The 14627-nt window shown below is 36.7% G+C and overlaps 1 protein-coding gene across 1 annotated transcript; it reads left to right on the top strand.

The window, feature by feature from the left end:
• The first annotated feature begins 9161 nt into the window (after positions 1 to 9161).
• Positions 9162 to 14348, top strand: LOC113289332 (flavin-containing monooxygenase FMO GS-OX-like 3). The gene is made up of 8 exons (XM_026538565.1): positions 9162 to 9826; positions 10332 to 10402; positions 11147 to 11299; positions 11409 to 11491; positions 13164 to 13299; positions 13398 to 13571; positions 13761 to 13946; positions 14030 to 14348. Exons 1-8 carry the CDS (start codon positions 9277 to 9279, stop codon positions 14054 to 14056), a joined length of 1380 nt encoding a protein of 459 aa, XP_026394350.1. The 5' UTR covers positions 9162 to 9276; the 3' UTR covers positions 14057 to 14348.
• Positions 14349 to 14627: the final 279 nt, after the last annotated feature.

A 14627-nucleotide genomic window follows, 5' to 3' on the forward strand; every position in this document is an offset into this window, starting at 1 on the left:
TGTATCCCCATGAGGGCTGGACTAGCCAGTTCCTCTTGGGTAGATTTTTCTTCCTGTTTGTATTTGTAGATTTAATTTTAATTTTCAATTTTAATTCCAAATTCAGTTTTAGTTTATCTTGTTTCAATTCAGTTTGTTTTATGTTTTAATTCACATTTCATTCTAGTTCACATGTTAGTTTGTAGTTCTCTGTTTAGTAAATGTTTTGTTTTTGTTGCTGTTATGTGAGCTCACATGTGTATGTGTATAACTAGCTGAGATGATGCCTTAAGTCACTGTTAGTGGTGGAATGCTAGGTTATAATTCATGTAAATTGAGTTGATTGAGTAATGGAGGAATTTAGTGCTCAACTGTGCTTGTGATTGATTGTGCTGTCAAAAGACAGTCAATGCTAGGAGTAAACAGTTGAGCAAGCTTCTTCTCCTTCCATTCCATTTATGTATGCCCTGGAACATAGGCAGGCTTGAACCTTCACCTAGCTCCATTAGGGACAGGGATTTAACATAGAATTACACTATCTGGCTAGTTCACAAGGTGGATTCATAACCTAGTTGTGTTGTTTCTCTGTTTTGTATTTGTAGTTTTGCTCCCCTGCCATTGCCCTTGGCTTAGGCCTTGGTTTATTACACTGTCATTTTATTGTCTTTGCTTCACTGTTTATCTTCATTGCTGTTTTCTCAATTGTTCACTGTTAAACTTTCACTGTCACCTTCTCACTTTCACTTTGTTCCATTTTGTTTTGCTTTTGTTCTCTGTTTAGTTTCATTGTTCTGTCACCTTCTCATAATACTTTTGTTCTGTTTACTTTTGTTCATTGTTTTGCTTTTGATGTGTTCACTGTCACCTTCTCACACACTTTTGTTACTTCAGTTTCAAGATCTGTCACTTAAAAGCCCATTTGTTCTCTTGCTTGGCTAAAGCCTAGTTCATAGCTCAGAAGCCTAGCTAATCTAAAGGCCCAGCCAACTGAGCCCAAGGCTCAGTTCATTCCAAAAATCAAAGATCCAGTCCACTGTGGACTTAATCAAAGCCCAAGGCCCAGTGCAATTCAAAAGACCAAAAGCCCATAAGTTCACAGTCAATCCAAAAGCCCACTGAGCCCAAAACCATTTCATTGTTACAAAAACCCACTAAGCCCAAAGCACAATTAGAAGCCCAATAGCAATTTAGAGCCCAAATAGCTAGAAACTCCAAACACCCCCAGTCTCTGTGGATCGACCCGTACTTGCACGAGCTATAACTGACGACCGTGCACTTGCGGTATTACTGTAGGCCCGCGTTTTTATTTCGCTTCAATTTTATACGCTTTCCCGGGCCCACCAAGTTTTTGGCGCCGCTGCCGGGGACTCGGGTTTGTTTCTCTAGTAGTTTTATTAGCTATTTTTGCATTTCACTGCATAGCATTTGCATCTTCATCTGCTTCACTTCATTTGCTGTTGGACCTGCTGTTCTGAACCAGTTTTTCCTCTGCTGGGACGCCACCAAGGAAAAGAACCAAAGCCCAACTGGGTTTTTGCAACAATATCAGAGCAGCTGGGCTGTGCTTAAAAGGTAACCCATTTAAGAGAACCCGAATTGTGGGCTTCCAATTTTTAATTGTGGGCTTGTAATATTAACGCCAATTTTTGGGCTTTTTATTTTCTGTTGGGTTTGTAATTATTTTCTGTGGGCTTGTTTGTTTAATTTGTGGGCTTGTATTTAATTTTTGTGAGCTTGTTTAATTTGGACTGGTATTTTGTAGTCTGGGTTTTTTTAAACCCAGCTGAGCTTGTAACCGATCACGCTAGGTTAACTCGTTAGTGGGCCGAGTACCCAAATTCTAGGCCGAGATTTTGGACTCAGTTTCACCAAGCGTTTTCAAACCAGCTGAGCCAAAGCAAACACAAAACCAACAGTGGGCTTGCTCCCATTCAAAAACCAAATTTTATTTTCTTTTTTAAAAAAAAAAAAAAAAAAAAAAAAAAGTTTCCAAATGTCTCCCGACAAAACCAAATTTTTCCCAAAAAGTCCAATCCCATTAAAAACCAAATTTTCTTGTAGATAATGTGTTAGTTAAATTTCCTTTTGTATATATTTTGTGCTCATCCATTGTGACTCCGAATATGTTGGAGTTTTGCCTTGGATAACGGAGTTTTAATTCTGCTTTCGCCGAAATCGGGTATTCTCTCTCCTTTTACTCTACTCAGCATGTCCCTTTCCATATGTTGCATTTTAATTCTTTCCATATTTTTAAACATTGAGGACAATGTTTAGTTTAGGTTTGGGGGTATAGAGTAGATACCATGATAATATGCCATAATTGAAAACAAGAACTCCCTTTTTGAAAAAATTTGAAAAATTCCAAAAAAATTAGAAAAATGATAAAAACATAAAAATGGAGCTCATTTACCTTGAAATGTTGACTCTTGTGCAAATATGTAATTATTAGGAGTCTTAGTCTATAATTTAGGCACCCTGATTCTAGCACAATTCACATAGTGATAAGAAATTTGCACGCGCACGATCTACCAATACATGTATAGCCTCGATCTTCAAGGTGTTTGATAGGAAGTCACGATTGCCAATCACTTTAGAATACTGAACGAAACTTGACTAGCTTGTTCTTTGGTTGGTTGGGATAGAAGGTGGAGGTTACATTAAGAAAAACAACCATCGAATTTAACTGGGTGCATCAAAAAGGGCTACCTCTTGCAAAATGTCATGTAATCTTTTGTTTCCTTTTGTATATGTATCAAAAGTGTTTCCTTTTTCAAAAAAGAAAATATCAGAAAAAAAATCAAGTGTTTATCAATTCCATTCTCTCTTGTTCCAAAAATAAAAGAGAGTAGTCAATGTAAATAAGAGTCATGTAAATAGTCATTTTGTTGTTTCATTGTAATAAGCAAGGAGGGTGTATGCCATTGATGTACAACGCGAGTAATTGTGAAATACCTCCAACTCATTCACAATTCTCGTAAAGTCCGGACAGCTAGCTAGATTTCGACCTTGGTTCTTAGCCTGAGAAACTATCTCTTGGTGATTAGTAGTCATAACTTCAGATCTTTCTTTACACATGTGTAGATACACTTTACACTCTTATCACATGTCATTTTTTTGTTATCAGTGCTAGGATTGTGCCTTTGATAGCTAGATTGACATCTCCATTTTGCTGTGAGCTTAAACTGTTTTGCACATGTCACATTTGATGGAATCTGAGCTTATATTTTGACCTAGAACTTTGTAGGTACGTTCTAAGCAAACCTTCACGAGACTTCAACTCGTCCACTAGGGACACTTAGTGGTTTAAAAGGCTTAGTGCATACGCTAAATGCATTCGAGAGACCAGCGACAGTGGTATAGTTAGGATTTCCTTAGTTTTGTTTTACTTGAGGACAAGTAAAATTCAGGTTTGGGGGTATTTAATGAGTGCTAAAAAGTGCATATTTTTATATATTTTTCTTGGCATTTAACTCATCTTTTGTGCATTAATTCTACATTTTATCCCATATTCTGTATTTTCATTGTTTTCAAGAATAAATATTTTTCTTACTTAATCTTGCATTTTTAGGTAATAAATGAAGTTCGGATGAGTCGCGGAGCGAAAAGAGCAGAAAAGTAATGAAAAGCCGGGAAGAATTACGCAAGGAAGCCGCAAAGAATGGAGCACACGTCCAAAAAGCTAGGAATGGGCTCAAGAAGGAAGAATTGTTCTTAAAGAAGATATGGGCTTGGCATACCCAAGGCCCAAAACCCTTACCCAAACCCATTTTCTATATCCATAACCGCCTCCATTCTCAGCCGTTAGATGGGACTACATCGAAATCCTACGGTCGCTCCTTCGTAGAGCATCAAAATCTGAAGTCTCTGCAAAACACCACAGCGCTTAAATTCCAAGCCTTCAGATTAGATTGTAGTTGAATCCAACGATCGCTTCTTTGCCTGCGCATCAAACCTCGATACTTCCGCTTAACACTACAACACCTAACTCCATCTGGTGTCGTTAATTTTGTTGTATTGTATAATCCAACGGTCGCTTCAGGATCCACTTCATCTCACCGTCAGATTGATCTTTCATCTCCATATCCCACGGTCGAGATTCACCAAACATCGAACTCGATGATCCCGCTACACACCATAGCGACCGAACCCTATGACCTAACCAAACATCCCCTTCTTCCCAAAACAATCGACCTTCACCTTCTTCCTCTCCACCATACCCTGTGCAGAACCACCACCATCACCCATGTCCGTCTCTGCCACCACCACAACTCTCACCAAAGACATCATGGCTCCTACCAACTGAAACCCACTCTTCCCCTACTCCTCTAGCTTTCTATAACATCAATTCCTCGATCTTTTCCTCTCACAGGAACCCTAGGTTAGGGGTTGATGAAATAGATGAGCTAGAAAAGCAATTAGGGCATGGGAAGAACAAGAGAAACATCAGGAGAAGAATTGGAGGCATGGGTCGACATCTACCAGTGTCATCAGTGATTAGGTAAATTTTAATAGAAATTTTTATAAGAACCCTAATTCCATAAATTGGGGATTTTTTGGGGAAATTGATTGTACGTCTAATTAGAAGCATGGGTCACGTATTAGGGTTGTTATCAGTATGTTAGGTGAGTGAATTTTGGATTTTTGGGTAAACCCTAATTTCACTGATTTGGGGGATTTTTTTGGGATTTTGCTTATATGTATAAATAGATGATGTGGGGGTGTGTTGTAACTATCTCTGGACTAGCCAGTGTATCCCCATGAGGGCTGGACTAGCCAGTTCCTCTTGGGTAGATTTTTCTTCCCTGTTTTGTATTTGTAGATTTAATTTTAATTTTCAATTTTAATTCCAAATTCAGTTTTAGTTTATCTTGTTTCAATTCAGTTTGTTTTATGTTTTAATTCACATTTCATTCTAGTTCACATGTTAGTTTGTAGTTCTCTGTTTAGTAAATGTTTTGTTTTTGTTGCTGTTATGTGAGCTCACATGTGTATGTGTATAACTAAGCTGAGATGATGCCTTAAGTCACTGTTAGTGGTGGAATGCTAGGTTATAATTCATGTAAATTGAGTTGATTGAGTAATGGAGGAATTTAGTGCTCAACTGTGCTTGTGATTGATTGTGCTGTCAAAAGACAGTCAATGCTAGGAGTAAACAGTTGAGCAAGCTTCTTCTCCTTCCATTCCATTTATGTATGCCCTGGAACATAGGCAGGCTTGAACCTTCACCTAGCTCCATTAGGGACAGGGATTTAACATAGAATTACACTATCTGGCTAGTTCACAAGGTGGATTCATAACCTAGTTGTGTTGTTTCTCTGTTTTGTATTTGTAGTTTTGCTCCCCTGCCATTGCCCTTGGCTTAGGCCTTGGTTTATTACACTGTCATTTTATTGTCTTTGCTTCACTGTTTATCTTCATTGCTGTTTTCTCAATTGTTCACTGTTAAACTTTCACTGTCACCTTCTCACTTTCACTTTGTTCCATTTTGTTTTGCTTTTGTTCTCTGTTTAGTTTCATTGTTCTGTCACCTTCTCATAATACTTTTGTTCTGTTTACTTTTGTTCATTGTTTTGCTTTTGATGTGTTCACTGTCACCTTCTCACACACTTTTGTTACTTCAGTTTCAAGATCTGTCACTTAAAAGCCCATTTGTTCTCTTGCTTGGCTAAAGCCTAGTTCATAGCTCAGAAGCCTAGCTAATCTAAAGGCCCAGCCAACTGAGCCCAAGGCTCAGTTCATTCCAAAAATCAAAGATCCAGTCCACTGTGGACTTAATCAAAGCCCAAGGCCCGGTGCAATTCAAAAGACCAAAAGCCCATAAGTTCACAGTCAATCCAAAAGCCCACTGAGCCCAAAACCATTTCATTGTTACAAAAACCCACTAAGCCCAAAGCACAATTAGAAGCCCAATAGAAATTTAGAGCCCAAATAGCTAGAAACTCCAAACACCCCCAGTCTCTGTGGATCGACCCGTACTTGCACGAGCTACAACTGATGACCGTGCACTTGCGGTATTACTGTAGGCCCGCGTTTTTATTTCGCTTCAATTTTATACGCTTTCCCGGGCCCACCAATGTGCCATTACCTTTTGAAGGGGTGGAAGTGTTTGAGTAGGAAAACTCATCATGGAAATAGGAAGTCATGATTGGAGTTCTTTTACATTTAGAAAAAGAGCCAACTTGATTTTTTTCCATATATACGCTTAAGAAAAGAAAAATATCCCAGTTGCGCCATTATAAATATAAACCGGACGTACATAATTTGTGAAGAAAAAATCTCATAAACTTTTTAAGAAAAAAGTTTAAAAGTCTTCTCCTTATTGACTCAATCCTTTTCTAACCAATGGCAAATTCGTCCACATGGAATCTGACAAGATAAAATGATGTATGATATACCTACGATATATATGGTACTAAAAAATCAAGTCAATTTAATTTTTCATTTTTTTCTGTGTGTGCGCGCATACCAAATTGAACTGACCTTTATGCAGTTGTAAGCATCGCATAACGGTTTTCATGCATTTTTCCCTTAACTGTTTTTTTTCCTGAGTACAGACCATCAACCAGTCTTCAGTCGTTATATGTTAAAGTGATTAAGAGTTTAACACTGTATACAAATATTTTTACTTGGGAATTATTGCTTCAGACATTGTTTAATGAGCATTTTTACGTCGTGTTTTTTTTCGGAATCTAATTGGGCTTATCAGTTTTTGTTTTAGCAGGTAGAAACCATGCTCTTTCTTTTTCCACTATCCGTGTCCCTATTCTTTTTGCTAAAAGAAACGTGGTCAATTTTTTCGTTGAATCACTTAAAAAATATGGTCCATTGAGAATGACATGGTGAAGAGAAGATGAATAAGGAAAACAAACTTATTAGCACGAATTCAAGAGAATGAATAAATTAAACTCAATTAAATGATCCACCCAGGAGCAGGTTAACAACTAACTACGTCTAGAAATTTGTCTTTTAAAATGTTGGTCCCAATTATTTGTTTATCTTCGTCAAATTAGTTTGCCAATGGAGTTTGAGAATCAAAAATGATATACAGACATTATTGCTACTCAAATAATTTCGATTACCAAAGACTTCTTCAGGCTTGAAGATGGGGTTACTTAAATGCAGGCCCTTCCCAAGAAGGTTGTATAATTTATATTTACATATTTGTACCGTTATACGATGTTGTGTAATGAATAGAACCCACGATTTCAAAGAAGCAGTCACTGACTCCTGCTAAATATAAGGTTTTGGAAAATCCTAATGACTTTCAAATAAAATACATGTTGTTAAAGCTTAAGTTGATACTACAAGAATTCATGATGGAGTTTTAACTCAAGTTACGCCATCAATGTAAATATATAAATTAAATCGGCAAAAAACGAAATTGCAAAGTTTTATCTGTATTACATTATAAAAACAAATTTTTGTGCCATTAGTATTTTGGAGTATTTTTGTAGGCACGAATTGTGCATCCATGTCATTTAGATGTTGTAGATCAATTATATGCATGCACAACTATGCTTGAACATAAATGTGAAATTTTACACCACCAACGGTATTGAACAACGAGAAATAATAACTTAATCAATTGTATGAAGCACAAGTTGGCGGATACCAGAGAGCGGAAATCCATTGATAAGATTACACTTACAATTTCGGCACCAGTTTTCTAGATGACTCAAATGACAATAAATTCCAATCATTTAGATATGCTCATTGCCTGGTTACTAAGTGATAAGTTGTATAAATGCGCGTATGTCTACTAAACACTAACATAACATTAAATTTAAATACATGTAAAATATATAAAAGGAACATGGAAAATAAAAGAAACATGGAAAATCTACCGAATATTAATCCAAACAGAACAAAAAGAAAGTGAAATTATCATTTTTCCCAAAATAAAGGTAATATCTCTTAACATTGTCGTAAGGTTTAACACTTTTACTCTCATTCAGTGTGAGATCAGCTTCCATAAGTTGGATGTTGTCGAAGAAGTTATAGATTTCGCGGCTGGCGCTGCTCAAGTAATTGATCACAAACTTCTCCTTTATTCATTTTTCTATTTTCAAGCAATTTGTGGGTTAGAAACCCAATAGATACGAAGTTGTTATTAAGATATTTTTCTTATTTCTTAAATAAGGCACTATATATTTGATGTATCAATGGAAATCATTCTTTTTTCGAGGTACAAAGAAACATTCGACAATGGGCTGATTCTGAGTGCATGTTTTACTCACTCTCTCAACTCCACTGGTAACAAAGGAGACGGAAAAAATTTTAGTTTTTATGTTGTTTCTTGATATTTTTATCTAACACAATTCATAATTTCATACAACTATATATATATATATATTTGATGACTATATCACTCATGATAATAATTTGATCCATCCATGATTTGTTAGGAATTACATCAGGACCAAAGGGGGTATATGTGTGCACGTAAAATATTTTCTGGTTTGTGTAGAAAAATGGAAAATTAAAAGAAGATTATGAAGCTATCGAAAAAAACCGTTGCTAGATATCAATTATATCACAATAAAACACCAACAAAATCATATGGTATAGTTGAGATGGGAGAATGTATAAAAATCAAGTTTCTTAATGAGATTTTATTGAGATTCTATCATGTATCGCACAAAAGAGGCATATAATGATTGGTGGACCAAAATAGCAAAAGTACAGAAAAAAAAGGAACAAAAACATAGCTCCAAAAACTTATGGAATATCAAATTTTGAAAAGAGATTGGATACAGGGGTGCAGCCAAAATTTTTGTTATAGAGGTGCAAAAAAAATTCTTTAGGAGGTGCAAAAATATAAAATTAGGCTTATAATATAGAAAAAAACTTCATATTAATTGGGCCTAAGTAGGTTTTGGAGACATCTGGGCAGGAGATGCAAGTGTACACCCTTGCAATGGACTGGCTCCGCCCTTGTTTGGACGAACATAACTTCTAAATTATTCTAAGTGCTGATTGAACTTTTATTAATTTTCTGTAATATTTTATGAAATTTTATCTATTTTATTAAATTATTATAATAAAATTATTTCATAAACAAGAACCAAACCCGTGCTTAGCACGGATGACAAACTAGTTCTCTAAAAACAGATCGAAGTATCACACATTTTCCCAAATAAGGCCTAGTTTGTCTTTTTTTTCTTCCACTTTTGTGAGGCTTACATTGACAGAAATAGGCATCCTCTTCTTTGTTAACAGGTCAAATTACCCAATCGCCGTGGCCATATTCTCTTTCCCCAATTCGTTAGGAGCCCATAAACCAGCTCCTACGTGAGGATGATTTCAAGAAAAGTAGCTGTGATCGGTGCAGGTGCTGCTGGCTTGGTTGCATCTCGAGAATTGCTCAGAGAGGGTCATGAGGTGGTAGTATTTGAACGGAGTGATCGACTTGGAGGAACATGGGTATACGATCCAAACGTCGATTCTGATCCGTTGGGGTTGGACCCATCTCGAACCATCATCCACAGCAGTCTCTATGATTCTCTAAGGACTAATCTCCCTAGAGAAACCATGGGTTTTAGAGATTACCCTTTTGTTGCAAAAGTGAACGATGGTAGAGACCCAAGAAGGTTTCCTCATCACAGTGAGGTCTTACATTATTTAGAAGACTTTGCAAATCATTTTGAACTCATTGAGCTGATCCGGTTTGAAACTGAGGTAATTTATGCTGGTTTATTGGAGGAAGAACGGGAGTTGAAGAATAGTTGGGTCGTCAAGTCAAGGAAGAAAGGTGAAGTTGGTAATTCGTCTGTTGCCCATGAAGTGTTTGATGCTGTGGTTGTGTGTAGTGGGCACTATACACATCCAAATATTGCAGAAATTCCAGGTACTCCTTTTGCCTTACACCTTTTGTTTTTGTTGCACTAAGTAACATTTTAAACCATGGTTTGCTTACAACACACACAGAGACACTAAATTTGCACTCAATTGGAGAACATCATTTGGCTAGAGCCAGCCATGGAAATTTATTATCTCTTAAAGCCCGAATAACACTTTCAGAAATCAGAAATGACATTTAACCTCCCTTTGTTAATAGTCCATTCCGATGCAGACAAGGTTGCCATAATCTCTGTAAAAAAGTTAACAAATTACAATTATGGTTATAGAATCCTGCAGTCACTGCACCTACATTGGCACCAATATTCTGATCTGAGTGATCATAGGTTAATTCTGTTCTTACGTTTCAAACAAAATACGTTGACATAACTTTGTCAATTTAGTTCCATCAGAGTGAAGTCTCTAGGTTGTTCTTGCCTGGGTTTTGCATGTTGTAGATAATGGTGAAGCTACTTTCATTATCATATATCTTGTGGCTGGTTTGTCCGCTCTAGGTATAGAAGCATGGCCGGGGAAGCAACTTCACAGCCACAATTACTGTGTTCCTGAGCCCTTCAGTGGTCAAGTATGAATCACTTACTTTTCTTTCCTCAGTTCTATTCTGTCATATGTGCCCGTACTTGAGTTACCCTTAAATCTCCTTGACTTGTACCCCATGCATACTAGTTTTGAAAATTTTCTTTTATGATGATATTAGACTGAAAATAAGTCTTTCATAAGAATCAACCACTGGGTAGTTAATCTGATTGCCTATTAGTGGAGTATAGAGCTTTCCTAACTTGCTGGAATTTTTTTTCTTCGAAAAAAAACTGTCTGGCTGGAACTGATGAAAGAGCAAGTGCTTTTGGTGATTATTGACACAAATGCTATCAAATATTTAAATCAATTCAAATCAACTCTAAGAAAAACAATTTTAGAATGGAGTACATAATCAAAGACCAAACCACAAGAATTCTGATAAATGTTTGAATGGTAAACTATATAACTTACTATTTACCCTTTCATGTTAAGAATTCTGATAAACTTCCCCAATCGCCAGAATAGCCTTCCACACAAACTATTAACATGCTACAAAAAAACACAGATGTTCGTGATAATTTTAGTGTCAAAATGCAAGACTCAAGCATGAAGCATGAGACATCATATGCTTAGAGCCGTGATATCTCCCACTGGCAACCTTAAGTATTATCGAGACCTTGAAAGAAAGTTATATTCTTCCAGTAGATTTATCAAATATTATTGATTGTTGCAAATTTTCCTTATTTTCTTCATTTTCACTGAACATTCTTCCTCCTCATCGTGTTCACAGGTTGTGCTTATAATAGGAAACTCTGTTAGTGCTGAGGACATATCTAAGGAGATTTCTATAGTTGCAAAAGAAGTTCACGTTGCGTCAAGATCTACCATGGACGCGCTACTTACCAAAAGATTTGTTTATGACAACATGTGGCTTCATTCAATGGTTAATCACACTCTCATTTCTTTTCTTCTCAAGAAAAGTTTGTTTGTGAAAAAAACTTCCGAACCTTATCTTGTCAGTTGGACATACTGAATATATAGCTATAATGCAGGTTAAGAGTGCACATGAAGATGGAACTATAGTTTTCTCAGACGGAAGCTTGATTCCTGTTGATGTTATTGTACACTGTACGGGGTACGTATCACTAGCTTTGGTTTACAAAATTTGGATCAATTAATCTTGTTATCCTCTATTGATCCTAAATAGGGTAGATTAACTTTAAGCCTGATCAGCTTGGATTTACAAACTTCCGACCTCTTTCCCGCAGAACCACGGTTCTTGCAAAGAACTGTGGTGGTCCCTGCATTTCTGGATACTAAGACCATTACCTACTCCATAGTTCATCTTCAGCAGTACCAATGATTCTTTAGATGAACGGGATACTTCAAGCTCAAAGAAAATACCACTAGTCTGATCCAGAGAAAGATCTTCACTAGCCAAAGGTTACCTTTGTAACGAGGAAATATTTGATGCAATTGTTCGAAGAAGCTTCAACAAATCTTCCTCTGAGAAATTCACAGAAACAACTATAGGTTATACCCCTTCGCATAGGGCCACACGACCTTCTCTATCTACTTTTGTCACTGTGTTTACATCCAGTACTTGAATTTCATTGTTTGTCTTATGCTTTTATGAAAATGCTACAGGATGGTCCGTTCAGCAGTAGATAATGAAAGTTGTGTTTCTTAGATATAAGAGATGTGCATGATAAGGATGACACATAAAATGATAGGCTTTGACACCAGTTTAGATTGATAAAGAGTCAGCTTGCTGAAAATAAAGAAAGCATGTTGGAAAGAATGCGTCATCTCTGTAGGATTTATCCGTGATTCTGTTGAGATGTCTTACGAAAGTTCTAAAAACAGAATCCATGAGATAATGTACAGTTTTAACTTTGAAAGGATGAAATGATGTAGATTTCTGTCAATTGTATCTGTCAAATGTATAGCAAGGGGACTAGAAGGGACATACCATCTTAATTTGCCAACAGCCAACAGACAAGTGGGAGCCCAAGCAATACTGAATTTATTAGTTCGTGACATCCGACATTTACTGCCTATATGCTACAGCCATCCAGCACGATGATTGAGCAAAGCCACATATACCTGACACTGAGCAAAGAAAAGTTCAAAATTGGAACGATCATACGCCGAGCAACTGGCTGGGCCAGGTAAGTATCTGTCAAAGTTCTGAGGTGTGCTATGGCAAGATTTGAGGCCAACAATGATCTTTGGAGTTGTCAGGGCAAGGTTATCTCAGATTGAAGCTCAGGTTTTTAATCACTTAGAGTAGTAGTTGGTTGACGTCAAGGGACTTGTACGCCTTAGTCTTGTCCATACTGAGAATAATATCAATATGTGCCATCAACAGCGGTTTATTGATATGCACTTCTGTTACAGTCTTAAGCTAGTAGACATTAAAAATCTGCCAACATAACTTTTTTTGGTTGGTGAAGAACCACCATTTCCGAGATCCAGCATACTAGCTCTACATGATCAAATCTATACTTAATGGCTTTAATGGCTAATGCACATAGGACAAAATACTGATTGACCAGTAAATTTAAGTGAAACAAGATTGTGTTTAAATGTCATTTCCAAATCAAATACTTATAAGATAATGATGCTGATTGACCAGTAACATTTAAGTGAAACAAGAATGTGTTCTAGTGCAATTTATAATCAAATATAGGATAAATAAATAAATAATACAAAATTTAGGTGCTAATCTATATCTGTAAGCTATTTTAATTATTGTTTGATGAAATGTTGCATCCCAGAGGTTTTCATTCTCGACCATTTTGCAGGTACAAGTACTATTTCCCTTTTCTAGAGATCAATAATATTGTGACCGTCGATGACAGTTCTGTAGGGCCTCTATACAAGCACATTTTTCCGCCGATGTTGGCTCCTATGCTTTCTTTTATTGGGATACCTTTTTGGGTGTGTTCATTCTGACTTAATCTTAATTCCTATTAGTCTCAGAATTTATATTTCATATGGGCATTTGTTACCGAAGTCATTCTTATACATGGTGGCAGGCTCTACCTTTCCCCATATTTGAATTGCAAAGCAAGTGGGTGGCTGGTGTTTTATCTGGCCGGTGTTCACTCCCATCTGAACAACAGATGATCAAGGATGTCAAGGCCTTCTATTTGGAACTTGAAGCAGCAGCATTCCCAAAATGTTACACTCATCGGTTAGCAGAAAAGCAGGTAAACTGTGCTATTCCAAAGGTGTTTTGTGCTGCAAATCTGTTCAATGGGAAACTGTTTGGAACAAGAAAATAGAACTCAAACTTCTTCAGTAATTCCCTCAATGTATCAGTCCCAGTTGTTCGATGAAGAGAACTATGTATCTCATTCTTGATCCTGATAATTAAGTCTCTTTGATACTCTGTTCAGTATGATTATAGTGATTGGCTTGCTGCTGAGAGTGGGTGTCAGCCATGGGAGGAGTGGAGAAAGCAGATGCTTAAGGAACATGTGAGCAACTACTTAACACGACCAGAAACTTATCGTGATGAATGGGAAGATGAATATTCGATCTTGCAAGCTCAAGAAGATTTTTGCCAGTATTCACCAAGGAAGGTAAGCTACATGCAGCCCCTTCAAAACATGATTGCAAAGAGGCATAGTTTCTTCATTTAATCTTATTTTAGTTGTTTTTTCAGTTCTGTGGGCATGGCAAAGAGGCGTAGTTTCCAAGTGAATATTGGTACATATGTCAACTGAACCAAAGAGCGTACAACAACGTTGATACTACTAAGAAATGATTTTCAGATGTTTCTATTTTTGAAGAGCGAGGTTCTTCATTCAACCACTCAGTAAAAAGAGGATTCTCAATGTGATAATTTGATTTAGTTGTAAACTGTGACGGTGCTTCTTGAAAACCATCAAGAAATGGCATAATTTTTAACTTTCTGATGATTGGCGTTTACAAATGCTTTCCAGGTGATTTTATTATCATCTCTGAGCTCAAGTTGAATTGAATTTGTGAGTTGGTGAATATAGATTGAAGTAATACTGATAGATACAGTAGGTGGATCTGAATCAATGGTGGTAAAAAAATGAAGATAACAGCTAAAGAACGAAAGATGATGATTCCTATGACCAGTAAAATAGAAGCACAATGGGAAATCCTCACAGAGATTTAAGAAAGAGAGCGGAAAATATGATCAAGAGAGGAAAACTCTACAGTTTTTGCCATGAACCATAAAATGGATACCATGAAGCACCCGTACGAAATCCATTAAAAACAAAATTTAATCG

The sequence above is a fragment of the Papaver somniferum genome, chromosome 6, assembly GCF_003573695.1.
Source record: "Papaver somniferum cultivar HN1 chromosome 6, ASM357369v1, whole genome shotgun sequence".
Taxonomy (NCBI): Eukaryota; Viridiplantae; Streptophyta; class Magnoliopsida; order Ranunculales; family Papaveraceae; genus Papaver; species Papaver somniferum.

Excerpts from the sequence above, each read along its gene's own strand:
- LOC113289332 (XM_026538565.1), top strand. The coding sequence starts at position 9,277 with ATGATTTCAAGAAAAGTAGCTGTGATCGGTGCAGGTGCTGCTGGCTTG. Across the intron at positions 11,300-11,408 it reads ACATGTGGCTTCATTCAATG|GTTAAGAGTGCACATGAAGA; the intron begins GTTAATCACACT and ends GCTATAATGCAG. Across the intron at positions 13,947-14,029 it reads GCCAGTATTCACCAAGGAAG|TTCTGTGGGCATGGCAAAGA; the intron begins GTAAGCTACATG and ends TTGTTTTTTCAG.